This window comes from Lissotriton helveticus, chromosome 1_1 (assembly GCF_964261635.1).
Source record: "Lissotriton helveticus chromosome 1_1, aLisHel1.1, whole genome shotgun sequence".
NCBI classification, from domain to species: Eukaryota; Metazoa; Chordata; class Amphibia; order Caudata; family Salamandridae; genus Lissotriton; species Lissotriton helveticus.
The window spans coordinates 1,279,520,537-1,279,536,517 of NC_136057.1; the positions used below are offsets into that span (position 1 = coordinate 1,279,520,537).

The window sequence follows — 15,981 nt, forward strand, 5'->3', positions numbered from 1 at the left end:
AAAGGAGGTTTTTTCTTCCAGGGAGACCTATTTAATCTGGAGAGTTTAAGAAATGAATCTTAAACTCCTTTTACTCCCTCTATATTGTTACGCAAAACACAAATCCTCCGCAGTGATCATAATCATCTAAATGGGTTGTCAGCGGCCAGAAACAGCCGTCTTTACTTTATTGGAAGCTCAAAGCTCGCCTTATCAGTTTGCCAGATGTCCAATTCTTTATATGCTCAGAGCCACTAAATGTACAGCATAGTTTAGGGTCCTCACTCGTCTGTCCACAGCTCTGGAGGGACAATTTACAGACTGCCCCAAGTATATGGAACTCGCCCAATAGTCTATCTCCTCCAAGATACCTCTTGGTGTTTCCTTAGCCCAACTTGCGAACAACAGAATTTCCTCCTGCCATAAAGGTCTTCTCCTCTGAGTCTGGGACACTTTTCATAATTATTAAAATATCAAACCAATGCGGTCTGTTTTTTTGCAGGAATTCTGGTACTGGTAAATATATATAAATATACCCAGTTTAGCGTTTGATTATTTGTGGCTGGGTTTTCTCTCTAGAATAATTCGCAGCTTTGGAGAAATAGCCAAGTGTTAATCCTGGTCAGACGTCCCTGGTGTCCTTATGACCTCCTTGTACCCATGTTTAACTAGTGTAATGTTGTGTTTAGATTCTTTTATAAAACACTCAAACACTACAAAGAGGTCCACTGGCGCTATAGCAATCAAAGTGATTGGTCCTTCTGCAGAATTCTTTGACAGACTATTAATTTCACTTAAACCGACCATCTCACCTCGCAGATGTACACAGGATTTGGCTGAGTAATCGCCGCTACCCGTCCAATATTTATTGAGAAAACAGCCTTCCAAGCTGTAATGAACAGCAAATACAAGAAAACGTTTTCCTTAAATCATTGTTTGCTTTACAGTGTTTGTTTGAGTTAAAGAAAATGTTCACTTCAATGCTTGCACAACGATTATAATCTGTTCTAGCAAGATATATTGATTTAACAACTAAATGTAGTCTCTTTTCATTCCTTACTATTTGCAGTTAAATTCAGATAATAGAAAATCCTCCATAGCTATTGCTTGCTGTTACAAAATTTGTGACATAAATTGCTTTCACACCTAGTTATATACAAAAGGCACTGCTTTCAGAAGGATGGAAATACTTGGGGTGTATATAAATGTATTGTAGCGTCCTCCTTGAGAGAAGGAATGTATTGTATTGAGTAGCTAGACAATCATTACCTTTGATCAAGGCTGCCATGTTTTACTCGCTCACACAAGGCAAATGCATTTAAAGCAACAGCAGTGCGAGTTCCCCTCCTCACTGAGACCTGCGATTCATACAACAGCATTGGAAGCTTACCTTGCTTATACTGTGTGGGTATGTTTCAGGAAGCAGCAGTGCACGCTTGCCTAACTCACAAAGATCAGGCAGAGTGTAGGCGATAGCAGAGCAAACGTCCGTTTCTCACACTGAAAGGGTACTCCCCTCGCAGCAGTAGTGCAATTTTCCTTCTTCCTTAAGAATCAGTATTTTCTTATATTGGATAATCTTAAAGCGGATAAACAAAATGACAAGCATCATGAGTAGCAACGGGATTACTAGGGTGAAGAGAAATAATAAAATCAGCACAAAATTCTGCATCAGGGCTACGGTTCCCTGTTCTGTAGGTCTCGTATCGAATACTGAGCGCTTCAAGGCCACATCTGTTGAAATGAAGCCACATCCTGAATGTTATCCTGCTCTGGGGTGTCATCTGGTGTCTTATGTACACTATCAAGGCTATATTGGTGATTTAGAGTTTGGTGAACAGAGTACTCTGTCGCAAACATGATAGCGTACACTGTCTGCCAAACTCTTGTTCCACCCACCTCATTTAGAGACTGGTGGACTTTCTGCTTTCTGTTGACAGAGCCCACGTTGGCTCTGTTGATGGAAGGCCACCTTTGACAGCCCAGTTAGGCCATCAGAGAAAAAAAACACATACCGGCCTGTGATATATGTGCTATTTCTCGTTTTCAAATTAAGAGTAAACAAAGTTTATTCTGAAGAGTCATAAGCAGAGCTATAACTGATCCAGATGCAAACGCTGGGTGCTCAACACCCCCCTAATACCTTAAATTATTCCATAGTGTCCGCTTGAGACTCCCTAAGGCAGTCGTGCAGGTCCCACAGTAGCAGGAGCTGCACTGGCAAAACAAAGGCACACCATTTTAGAAGAGAACTTGTGACAGAGTTCCATTCAGCAGACCACAGCGGAGGTCATAATCCCAGGGAATGCAAAATGATAAAATAAACAAGGGAACCAGTCTGTATACCTGGAGTTTTCCAACGATTAACAGTTCCACTATAACCCAACTAGCGCTCCTTTTAGTTTCCATAATTCTCCAGCTTAGTACACTATTATTTTGTTTGTAAATGCCTGATGGCACACTTTGGTGTTTTTTAGATTATCCTAGCTATTACTTTACAATTTTTCATAACTCTCTTTTCAGGTCACTTTGTAATATTTTGCAGTACCTGCAGAATGCACACTTTTGTAATTTCTATAATGATCTTTTCCTCCATGATAAACATTTAGGGCTCGAAATATGGAATCACTTGCTATTCTGTCTCAGGTAGAGAGTACCTGTTACATGTATCTGTTAGAAAAGCACTCTGCCCAAAGCATTTAAAGAACACGCTTCCTGGGAATGACCACGGGAAGGGATTTGCCTGGTGAAATCAATTCGTCCTCTTCTAACGGGAAACAGCGAGGGAGCACACTACTACCCTCTCAGCCGGATCGCCCCTTTTCCATTTTGGTACATGCAGTTCGTATGATTCAGGACAAAGTTCGTAAGTATTTCACCAAAGTTGGTGCAAGTAGGTACTTGGTATAAGGTATCTCTAGGCACGAGACACGACTCGTGTTTCTGGATAATATCCTTCATCAGTAGAGATCAGTTTGGGGTGGCTTTGAAGGCTGCCAAACAACACTAACAGGCTTCATTGCCTCTCGGGCGCGCAGGTGCATCACCAATAGCTCGTCAGCTACGGAGGCTCACGGGAGCCCTTTAACAGGAAACAGCGAGGGAGCACACTAGTACCCTCTCAGCCGGATCGCCCCTTTGCATTCTGGTACATGCAGTTCGTATGATTCAGGACAAAGTTCGTAAGTATTTCACCAAAGTTGGTGCAAGTAGGTACTTGGTATAAGGTATAAAGGGAGACCAGGCATCTGAGGTTTTGTGTGAAAGGCATCTCTCCTTGATTTGGGGGTAGCTTGATTAGCGACGTTGGAGACTGCCATCTACCAGGCCCTCTCCACCTACCTCTAAATCTGTGAAATAGTTTTTTCCTGTTTTGGATGTGCCTGCAAGATGAGATCTAGAGATGCAACACTCCTAACCATTGTCATTTCACCAGTGGGGGCTATGCCCCTAATTTGACACTAAATTTTATGGGAAGGAGTTAATGAACGACTCCTGAAATAGAAGCCTTTGTTCCAAACGTACTTAAAAGTGAGCTGTTTTATGACCTAAGGATATTTAGCAACATGTTAATCGAAGGCATGTATTCCAGGTTCTTACACTTGCATCATTGTTCCTGTCTCAGATCTTCATTCTAAAGTGTAATTAAATGTTTCAAACGTGTATAGTGTGTACTGTGTATAATTGTGTTTACCGTGCTAATAAAAATTATAATTTATGATGTCTTTCAGCTAGATCACCTCAGGAAATCGCAATACACCCTGGTGAGTATTTAAGATCCGTATTTTACTACTTAGCTCTTTGGCCTTGCATTGACTGTATGTATTGCTTTTCACAGTAAACAAATTTGTTTCTTATGGTTTGCTAAATTTTTGTATATCTAAACAAAAGGAGAGGCAGGGTAGTGGGACACTCTTGCACCCCAGTATCAATCCAGTAAACAAAACAAGAGTATTCCAAGGCAGTTTTAGAGACCATCGGTAAGGAGCAAATAAACGACTTCACTTAAGGCGTTTTTTAAGAGAAAGCCCTCACTCACCACCTAGTGATGACATGCTTCATCATCGGGCCCCACAGAAGGGACCTAGCATCCCTTCTGTGTGCTACAACGCCAGATCTACTGCGGAGCGGGTTGGTGGGTAAGGACAGTGCTGTGCAAAGAATATTAAGTGAGTGATGTGAGGTTAAAAAAGTCTGTAGTGTATCAGAATTAATTTTATTAGGATCACTAAGGACTTATAAATAAAATGATGTGTAGGAAATATGTCCACAGTTATTCAAGTGGTAGTTTCCTAAGTCAGTCGACATGTTTCAGCCACGAAACGGTGTAAATTTACCTGCCATTCTTCAGGACTTGGTGTGGATAAACCCTGGCGGTATGGACTCTCTAAGGCCCACCCTTACCTAGGGACGTGAAAGTGAAAATAAATAGTGAAAAAAGTGCAAGAAAATTAGAAAGAAAAACTGTCTTTCTAATAACTCCTGGTTTAGGAGGCTTCCGATTTTGCGGTTTCTGCACCTGTTAGAAAGAAAATAGCGAGGACAGACAAAAAAGACAGAACAAACAATCAGTTGTATTGATGATCGCCAATTCTCAGTCCATTGTGCTCCAGTTGGTGGTATCAGAGACAACATGTGGTTCAGTAACAGTATAGTTAACACCACCTTGGTCCCCAGAGTATAGAGCATTATGGGTAGGTAGTGATAAGTGCTATACGTGCTATGTACAACGCGTGATATTTACAAGGGGTTGTGGGTTTAAAAACGCTATCAACCTAAAATGTCGGCGCGATCAAAATCGTGCTGATGATTAAAATAAGGGTAATTTCTCACTTTGATAGTGTGATGATTTCACACCATGGGTCACAGGAGGGGGGTGGAGGCGTAATTGGCACACCCTGCAATCGTCAAAAATAATAAAGTAAGGCAATTGTGTGACTCAAAACGGTACTTAGCTCAGTAAAGTATAGACGATGGAAGGTTTTCGGCTTTATGTACTCACGCCCTCGGCGCTCGGCACCCGTGGTATACCTGTAGCGACCCTCTGCTGGACCCCGAGGATGTCCGCTCGAGGCAGCGAGGTCGTTAAGTAAACACAGCGTTACTCTGCTTCCGGTGGGCGCAGTCGAGCTGCGTCAGTGCGTGAGCATGGACCAATCAGTGTGTACTGACGTGATGTTCGTTCGGCCAATATGGGCCGGTGGCATCGTTGTTAATGGCAACTAGTGATTCCAGCCATGTCGATTAACCACAGCGAGTTTCCGCAACTGTCTTACACACAGCAATGACAACAATTTCAGATTAACTCGTGATGTAGCAACAAAAATTCTGATACTAGTGCGTCAATTTGAGAATACATAAGACGATATCAGACACTCGTCAAGGCTCTGGATTTTCTGGTTGGCAGAATGGAGATACGACTTGTTCATTATTGAGTTGCCTGGAGATAGTACGTTAGGATGAATATTACGATCTAGGCATGGTCCAGAGTGGTTAGCTACCGTTAGGATTAATTCAGGATAGAGTTCCAAGGAATATCATCGTTCAGCCCCTGGAGGTGGGTCCCAAGTCTATAGACCCATCTTTGTTCTTTCTCGAACAGACGGCGATTAATGTTATTACCACTTCCAATGTGCTCTATTATTGTCCAGTGCATGTCGTTGGTAGTGTGGTTATGTTCCAGGAAATGTTTACTCATTTTCGTGGTGGATTTTTTGCATCTGATGTTCGAACGATGCTCGCAGATTCTCTGTTTTACCTTCCTGCCAGTCATACCCACGTATCGCAAATCACATGGACATGTGATGAGGTAAACAACATTATTTGTGTTGCAATTCGTATGTTCTCGTTGTGTCCAAGTTCTGCCTGGTTCAAGTTCCAAAGTTTTTGTATGTGTGGTTAGGTGGCAGACACTGCAATTGGAGCAAGGGTAGTGGCCCACCACTTTCGGGAGACCCCAGACGTCAGTTACTGACCTAGGGGTTTCTGTGATTGTTGGTCTCGGTCTTGTGTGGACCAAGGCGTCTTTTACGCTTCTCCCTTTCTTAAAAGAAAACAAAGGTTTTTCCCAGGTTTTTTTGGTGCTGGTTAGAATCCGCCAGTTCTTATTGATTGATTTCTTCATTAAATTAGACAAGGTACTGTATGTTGTTACACAAGTCAGGGGAATGTCTTTATCAACTTGTGTCCTTTCTTCCAGGAGGGCCTCCCTCGGCTGATTACGAGCTCTTTTGTAACCCTTGTTCAGGGTTGCAGTAGGGTATCCTCTGGCCTTCAATTTGGATGATAATTCTGCGGATTGTTCCTTGAAGTCATGTAGCTCAGAGCAATTACGTCTCAGACGTAAATATTGACCGTAGGGTAGGTTCTCTTTCAACGGTCGAGGATGAAAGCTGGTGTATTCAAGGAGATTGTTTTTTGCAGTCGGTTTGTGGTAGGTTTTTGTAATGAGTTTGGTTCCCGAAATCTGGATAGTGACATCCAGAAATGTTGCCTCAGTCTTACTGGTTGCATATGTGAATTTCAGGTTAGGGTCAAGGTTATTGATCCAGAGTAGGAATGTCTGGAGATTTTCTTCATTGCCTGTCCATAGGACCAGGACGTCGTCGATGTAACGACGCCATATTCGTATCGACTGGAAAAAGGGGCTGGTAGTGGGTAAGATGTATTTGGCCTCAAAGTCTGCTACATAAAGCCCTGCCACGCTCGGGGCAAAGGTACTGCCCATCGAGGTCCCGGTGCATTGAAGAAAGAGGTTGCCTTGATATGAGAAAAAGTTTTCTTTGAGTGCCAAAGTTGCACACTGTAGAATAAAAATTTTTGAAGCTTGGTGAGTCCAGTTGACAGAGTCTAGAGCTGCTCCCAGGACCTTGATTGTGTCATCTTGGGGAATGCTAGTGTATAAGCTCTCGATGTCGAGTGTGACAAGTGTGACAGTGTTTTCAGGAAAGCTTAAGCTCTCCAGTAACTGGAGAAGACTCTTGTTGTCTTTGAGGTAGGTTGGCGTGCTCTGTACCAGCGGCTTAAGGTAAAAATCGCAGAAGCGCGACAGAGGTTCCAGTAAGGAGCCAATTCCGGAGACGATTGGGCGTCCGGGTGGTGGCATCCGATTTTTATGAGTTTTGGGGAGGGTGTAAAAGTAAGGGACAATGCTCTCATTGATGTTGAGGAAATCTGCCTCGTTCTGTCACACTCGACATCGAGAGCTTATACACTAGCATTCCCCAAGATGACACAATCAAGGTCCTGGGAGCAGCTCTAGACTCTGTCAACTGGACTCACCAAGCTTCAAAAAGTTTTATTCTATAGTGTGCAACTTTGGCACTCAAAGAAAACTTTTTCTCATATCAAGGCAACCTCTTTCTTCAATGCACCGGGACCTCGATGGGCAGTACCTTTGCCCCGAGCGTGGCAGGGCTTTATGTAGCAGACTTTGAGGCCAAATACATCTTACCCACTACCAGCCCCTTTTTCCAGTCGATACGAATATGGCGTCGTTACATCGACGACGTCCTGGTCCTATGGACAGGCAATGAAGAAAATCTCCAGACATTCCTACTCTGGATCAATAACCTTGACCCTAACCTGAAATTCACATATGCAACCAGTAAGACTGAGGCAACATTTCTGGATGTCACTATCCAGATTTCGGGAACCAAACTCATTACAAAAACCTACCACAAACCGACTGCAAAAAACAATCTCCTTGAATACACCAGCTTTCATCCTCGACCGTTGAAAGAGAACCTACCCTACGGTCAATATTTACGTCTGAGACGTAATTGCTCTGAGCTACATGACTTCAAGGAACAATCCGCAGAATTATCATCCAAATTGAAGGCCAGAGGATACCCTACTGCAACCCTGAACAAGGGTTACAAAAGAGCTCGTAATCAGCCGAGGGAGGCCCTCCTGGAAGAAAGGACACAAGTTGATAAAGACATTCCCCTGACTTGTGTAACAACATACAGTACCTTGTCTAATTTAATGAAGAAATCAATCAATAAGAACTGGCGGATTCTAACCAGCACCAAAAAAACCTGGGAAAAACCTTTGTTTTCTTTCAAGAAAGGGAGAAGCGTAAAAGACGCCTTGGTCCACACAAGACCGAGACCAACAATCACAGAAACCCCTAGGTCAGTAACTGACGTCTGGGGTCTCCCGAAAGTGGTGGGCCACTACCCTTGCTCCAATTGCAGTGTCTGCCACCTAACCACACATACAAAAACTTTGGAACTTGAACCAGGCAGAACTTGGACACAACGAGAACATACGAATTGCAACACAAATAATGTTGTTTACCTCATCACATGTCCATGTGATTTGCGATACGTGGGTATGACTGGCAGGAAGGTAAAACAGAGAATCTGCGAGCATCGTTCGAACATCAGATGCAAAAAATCCACCACGAAAATGAGTAAACATTTCCTGGAACATAACCACACTACCAACGACATGCACTGGACAATAATAGAGCACATTGGAAGTGGTAATAACATTAATCGCCGTCTGTTCGAGAAAGAACAAAGATGGGTCTATAGACTTGGGACCCACCTCCAGGGGCTGAACGATGATATTCCTTGGAACTCTATCCTGAATTAATCCTAACGGTAGCTAACCACTCTGGACCATGCCTAGATCGTAATATTCATTCTAACGTACTATCTCCAGGCAACTCAATAATGAACAAGTCGTATCTCCATTCTGCCAACCAGAAAATCCAGAGCCTTGACGAGTGTCTGATATCGTCTTATGTATTCTCAAATTGACGCACTAGTATCAGAATTTGTGTTGCTACATCACGAGTTAATCTGAAATTGTTGTCATTGCTGTGTGTAAGACAGTTGCGGAAACTCGCTGTGGTTAATCGACATGGCTGGAATCACTAGTTGCCATTAACAACGATGCCACCGGCCCATATTGGCCGAACGAACATCACGTCAGTACACACTGATTGGTCCATGCTCACGCACTGACGCAGCTCGACTGCGCCCACCGGAAGCAGAGTAACGCTGTGTTTACTTAACGACCTCGCTGCCTCGAGCGGACATCCTCGGGGTCCAGCAGAGGGTCGCTACAGGTATACCACGGGTGCCGAGCGCCGAGGGCGTGAGTACATAAAGCCGAAAACCTTCCATCGTCTATACTTTACTGAGCTAAGTACCGTTTTGAGTCACACAATTGCCTTACTTTATTATTTTTGACGATTGCAGGGTGTGCCAATTACGCCTCCACCCCCCTCCTGTGACCCATGGTGTGAAATAATCACACTATCAAAGTGAGAAATTACCCTTATTTTAATCATCAGCACGATTTTGATCGCGCCGACATTTTAGGTTGATAGCGTTTTTAAACCCACAACCCCTTGTAAATATCACGCGTTGTACATAGCACGTATAGCACTTATCACTACCTACCCATAATGCTCTATACTCTGGGGACCAAGGTGGTGTTAACTATACTGTTACTGAACCACATGTTGTCTCTGATACCACCAACTGGAGCACAATGGACTGAGAATTGGCGATCATCAATACAACTGATTGTTTGTTCTGTCTTTTTTGTCTGTCCTCGCTATTTTCTTTCTAACAGGTGCAGAAACCGCAAAATCGGAAGCCTCCTAAACCAGGAGTTATTAGAAAGACAGTTTTTCTTTCTAATTTTCTTGCACTTTTTTCACTATTTATTTTCACTTTCACGTCCCTAGGTAAGGGTGGGCCTTAGAGAGTCCATACCGCCAGGGTTTATCCACACCAAGTCCTGAAGAATGCCAGGTAAATTTACACCGTTTCGTGGCTGAAACATGTCGACTAACTTAGGAAACTACCACTTGAATAACTGTGGACATATTTCCTACACATCATTTTATTTATAAGTCCTTAGTGATCCTAATAAAATTAATTCTGATACACTACAGACTTTTTTAACCTCACATCACTCACTTAATATTCTTTGCACAGCACTGTCCTTACCCACCAACCCGCTCCGCAGTAGATCTGGCGTTGTAGCACACAGAAGGGATGCTAGGTCCCTTCTGTGGGGCCCGATGATGAAGCATGTCATCACTAGGTGGGAGTGAGGGCTTTCTCTTAAAAAACGCCTTAAGTGAAGTCGTTTATTTGCTCCTTACCGATGGTCTCTAAAACTGCCTTGGAATACTCTTGTTTTGTTTACTGGATTGCTAAATTTTTGAGCATTATATGATATCCTGCATTTAGTCTATACTTTGCCAGTGTTGATGGTATGTGTGGTGAGCGAAATCCACCATTGAGTCGGCATTATGATCGAGCTTTCGTCTGGTGTTGTGTGCTTCAGGTTGTGGTTGTGGTGGTCATTCTAGAATGTTTTGATAGGGATAAGCAAACTACAAGTGCAAATAACGGTGTTACTAAGTGGTTGGTGTTGGGTATAAAAGTGCTGTTCGGTGACTAATGATAGCCAATAGTGGCATCATGGAGGTGCGTCGGAGTATTTGTTTAATTGTGATGATTGTGTAGGTGGTGATGCATCTTTAGTTTGGGTGATGTTGGTATCAATAGCGATAGCCAATTGTTTGCCAAACCGGGGCTATGTTGCATGTATTTGATTGATTGTTTTTTTGAGTGAAACTCTATTGATAGTTGGGTTGTCATGTGGATGGGAAGCACTGCAAGGCAAACTGTACAGAACAGTGCTAGCAAACCAAACTGTAAAAACATGGCTGGCTTTAACAACAAAAGTGAAGACCACACAGTAAACAAGCATTTACAATGCAATAGGTTTCGGGTTAATTAAGTTTGAGCTATTGGCATTGCTAAATATTGCAACACCAACTGCAACAAAAGTCTATAAATTGTAGGCCATAAAATGTGTATTTATTTTTGTAGCAATGGTGGCATGCTGCGCTTTAGATGAATATGTTTAAAAGTAAAGTGCGCCATACTACGATTGCTACAATAGTTAATTGTGGATGCTTTAACAATTGATGTGTGCACTGATGAATGGTGGTGTGTGTGCCTGTAGAAATTGTGCACTGCCGGCTGGTGGTGTGTGTGCCTGGTGAAAGCGTGCACTGACGTCTGGTGGGGTGTGTCTGATGAAAGCGTGCACTGACAGTGTGGTTGTGTGTGGTTGTGTGTGTGTGGTGCTGTGTGTGTGTGTGGTTGTGCGCCTCGAGCTGTGAATCCTTTTAAATAAAAGGAAAGACGCGTGCACTGGTGCAGTGTGCGCCTCTGGGTATGCACACAGACATATACTCTCTCGCTGCTCTCACACACCCTTACACACACCCATACGAACACACTCTCACATCACATACACACAAACACACACACAGACGGTGCTGGGGCAGGGCGCAGGACATGCCGCTCTCGCCTTGAGACTCCATAGTGTTGGTGCGCATGTACCCCGGGAGGCACTCGCAACACAGGCGTGCATGTGTGCCTCGAGCTGGCAATGCTTTTAAATAAAAGGAGAGGTGCGTGTACTGGTGCAGTGTGCGCCTCTGGGTATTCACACAGACACATACTCTCACGCGGGTGGTAAGCTTGCACAGTGCTGTCAGCCTGCTCGTGCTGGAAGCTTCTTTGCTTAATTTGTGGCGGAGCTCAAGCATTGATTATTCAGGTTTCATCGGCTGCTGTTGGCAGCAGCGCAGAAAGGACGCCTGCCCTCTCTGGGCACTAAAGATCGTCCTTGTCACGCAGAGCATGGCATGAAAGGCACCGTGCTACCTCGTCCTGAATCCAGAAGGAGTGTCAGCCTGTGTGTAAACGCTGATGCTGGGCCTTGGCTCCCACGTGGTGCAGCGCCTTCGGTGGGCACAGGTGGCGCACTGAGTCCCGGACAGCCTCAGCCCATTTATAGCACAATTTGGGCGGGTGGTAAAACGTACGCTTGCGCAGTGCTGTCCGCCTGCTCATGCTGATCGCTTCCCTGCTTAATTTGTGGCGGAGCTCAAGCATGGATTATTCAGGTACGCTAGGCTGAGACCTACAAATGGGTTGAAACCCATTTTCTACTGACACTATCTGGTGTCTCAGTTTACTCCTCTCTCTCACACTTCCCCTCCCTAGGCTCTGAAACCTGTTTTGGAGTCTCATGCCCTGTGTTCAAATAAATATATTAATTAAGGAGAGAACTCTGGGTAGTTCCCAAGTTTAGGGGGAAGGCAGCTCCTGTATAGAGCACCCTCAACACCAGCGACACTCAAATTTGCTCACCTCAAATGTCTGTTTTTCTATCAAAGTTTTTAGCATAGGATTAGCACAGTGCTATCCACGCCGAGATAGAAATGGACAAAGTCTTTTGCCATTTGTACAGCAAAGTCTTTAATCATGGGATTAGCACAGTGCTATCCACGCCGAGCTGTAAAATGACAAAAGCCATTTACCACTCCAGGCACAATATTACAGCTTTGGATTGGTAAAATACCATCCAAGCCAACCTGAAATGAATAAAAGCAACCCCTGACACGTGTTTTGCTGTCATTGCAGCTCTTCAGAGAGGTTTAGCTTTGTCCAGACACAAGGGAGCACCCAGTAGAAGTCAAAACAATTCCCTTGCAGGCATAGAGTGACGCATAAATTATGCAAAAAAGTGTGTCGCTGGTGTTGAGGGTGCTCTATACAGGAGCTGCCTTCCACCTAAACTTGGGAACTACCCAGAGTTCTCTCCTTCTTTTTTGCATAATGTATGCGTCACTCTATACCTGCAAGGGAATTGTTTTGATTGATATATATATATATATATATATATATATATATATATATATATATATATATATATATATATATATATTAAACACAATGAGGGGCATCACAACCGGATACTTTTAAGAAGCTTTATTTCTCTTCACAACACCCCACCGACGCGTTTCAGCCTCACGGCTTTTCTCACGGTCAGCAAGTCCCTTTTTAGTTTTCAATTTTATACTGCCCCACATTTGCCTTAAGGTGGCATTATGTGATACGTAGTTCTTGAAAAAAAAATTATATTTATATTTAAAAACAATTTCAACAAACAAAGGACTGGTGTGTTCTCATTTGTCCATGTATAGTACATAGCGTCCAACATGCGTTTAACTTAGGGCATGCTTTTTCAAAGTATTTTATAACTTCAAAAGTTTGTATTATATATTTTTTGCGGTTTCGGGTATAGTACCCATATTCACATCATTTCTGGCCGGATAAGTTCATTTTTACTCCAGGTGTATGTGGAGATCTTCTCCAAAGTTCATCCCTTTGGGATGCTTTGTACGGAACCGAACAATGAGACGTGATTCCATTTGTCGAAGAAGACGAGTTGTGTCTCCTCCTCTCTCTAGTTTGGTGAGCATTTTTAATCCATAGAAGCTCATTGCTCGCCAGTCCCCATTTTGGCAGATGTTCAAATGCTTTGCTGTGGCATACAACATGTTGGAGTTTTTCACAGCACGGATATGTTCCAGTATCCTCTTTTTAAGCATGCATGTAGTGCATCCTATATACTTCAATCCGCATCTACATTCGATGACGTATACCACGTTTTTTGATGTACATGTGATATATTGTTTGATAGGCATGCTTTTACCATCTGGTTCCACCACACTTTTCATTCTTTTTCCTATTTTGCACGCTTTGCATGAGGTGCAGGGTTTGAAACCTATATTTTGTTCTGTCCACCATTTCAGTTGCTGTTTGATTTGGAAAAAGCTTTTCACCAGTAGATTTTGCAGTGATGTATTTTTTCTATATGTGATGGAGGGATGTTCGCCAGCCATTGTGCCTATATCCGGATCACTGGTTATCAAATGCCAATATTTTTTCATTTTTTTGGCAATTATTCTGCTCTCCTTGCTATACGTAGTGACAAATCTTGGAGGATCTTTGTCTTGTGGGGGTTTAGGCTTTTCAATCAGAGTCTCTGCTCTACTGATCTTATCCACTTTGTGTTTACAGTTTTTCAGGACATAATCTTTATATCCCCTTGACTGGAATCTGACTTTGCTTTGATGTATATGCTTTTCTGCATCATCTGGTTTTGAACAGTTTCTCTTTAGACGTACAAACTCTCCATACGGAATACTCTTCAATAGTGCCTTGGGATGGAAGCTGGTGCCATGTAGCACACTATTCGTTGCAGTTTTTTTACGGTACAAAGTTGTTTCAAGTTTACCATTGGAAATGTAGACCTTGGTGTCTAAGAAGTCTATTTCTCTTTTGTTTGTTGAGCAGGTGAATTGTAGACCAACCTCATTATCATTTAATCTGGTAAAGTATCTTTGGAATTGTTCATCTGCCATTCCAGATCAAAAAAAGGTCGTCAATCTATCTGACCCATAGAATTATGCGATCTAATTCATCCTGGTTGGTATTGTTCCATGCAATTGTCTTTTCCCACCATCCCATGGTGACATTGGCGTAATTTGGGGAAAATGATATTCCCATGGCCGTACCGCATTCCTGTTTGTACAGATCGTTATTGAAAAGAAACACATTGTTCATGAGACATAGTTCTATCATATTTAGCAGCATTGACGTGTGATCGAATTCTTTGATACTTCGTTGTTGCAAGAAATATTTACAAGCTTGCAGACCTACGCTGTGTCTTATCGATGTGTATAATGACACCACGTCAATTGTCACTAAAAGATAGCCTGGATCCCATGACACATCCATTAAAGTTCTGAGAAAGTCTCCAGTGTCCTTTAAATAAGATGGCATACTATGGGCAATCGGTGCAAGAAAGGTGTCGACATACCTTGAGACATTTTCATATATTGAGCTGCATGAGGAGACAATCGGTCTCCCTGGTGGATTAATCAGTGTCTTATGGATATTGGGTAAAAAATAAATGCATGGAGTAATTGGATGCTCAGTTGTCATAAATTTCTTTTCCTCATCATTTATTAACCCTTTTGCATGACAGCTCTGTAGTAGTTCTTTTAAATCCGACGTCATCTTTGGAATTGGATTAGATTGAAGTTTGCTGTAGTGATGTTCAATATTCAGCTGTCTCTCAGCCTCTTTGATGTACTCACTGGTGTCCATAATAACGATATTCCCACCCTTGTCCGCGGGCTTAATCGTTATTGTTTCATTGTCCATCAGATTCTGAATTGCCTTCCGTTCTTTGGTAGACAGATTTTCTCTTTTATTATCCTTAATCTTCACGAGATTGTCAATTTCCTCTGTCATTGCATCTGAGAACAGATCAATTTTGTTCCCTGGTGATAAGACTGGATAGAATCGAGACTTTTTCTTTAATCCAGTGTTTTTACTTTGATTAGTTTTAATGTTCATTTGTTCCAGCATTTGTGAATCCGTTAGTGTTTCACCCATCGGATTAAACATTAATTCAAATGTCTCTCTCAAGTCAGGTAATTGTTCAATGGTCATTGTAGATTCTTCCTCTCTTGCTTGTTCTGTTGTGTTGTTTATATTAGTGGATATCACTTTGTTGGCATGCATTTTCGCTAGTTTCAATTTTCTTACAAACTTATATAGATCGATTTTCACCTGAGGGTAATCAAAATGGGCCTCGGGGCAGAATGATAAGCCTTTATTCAACACATTTTGTTCTTCAACTGTTAGTTGATGTTGTGAAAGATTCACAATCAGATTGGTCACTTCCTGTTGCGGAGGGGATATTGTCTTCTTACGTTGTTTTGACCTGCGGGTACTGGTGAGGGACTTGGTTGGTTTTGGGTGGCTCTTCCGCTCCCTCTGCTTAGGAAGGAAGCTCTTCCCCTTCCTCTGCCTCTGGTGATGTTTTTCTCCAAATTCACCAATTTCACTTCCTCTAAAACAGTCAAGTTTTTAGGTCTCGCCTGTCGATGCGCATGCGCATCGAGCAAGGCGAGAGTATTGGGACTTATCCGCTCTTTATCCACACTGCAAGGAATCGTGGCGATTCCTTGCAGTGCCCGTGACTTTTAAGCTCAATGCGCATGCGCATTGAGCTTAAAAGCGCGTGCACGTCCGTCTTTGTTTACCCGCTCCGCCCCCTCCCCTTCCCGCCGTCTCGCATTTCCCCTGTCGCACT

General features: G+C 42.9%; 1 protein-coding gene and 1 long non-coding RNA gene across 4 annotated transcripts in view; one reads left to right on the plus strand and one right to left on the minus strand.

Annotated features, from left to right (window-relative positions):
• The window catches only part of FAM3C (FAM3 metabolism regulating signaling molecule C), a 429,441-nt gene that overhangs the window by 126,409 nt on the left and 287,051 nt on the right, over positions 1 to 15,981 (plus strand). For both annotated transcript variants that reach the window (XM_078680653.1, XM_078680664.1), the window contains exon 4: positions 3,711 to 3,743. In XM_078680653.1, the coding sequence (XP_078536779.1) occupies positions 3,711 to 3,743 (33 nt within the window). The remainder of the gene's footprint in view (positions 1 to 3,710; positions 3,744 to 15,981) is intronic.
• LOC144822788 (uncharacterized) overlaps positions 1 to 15,981 on the minus strand; it is a 180,796-nt gene that overhangs the window by 61,598 nt on the left and 103,217 nt on the right. The gene's annotated exons all lie outside the window — the stretch shown is intronic.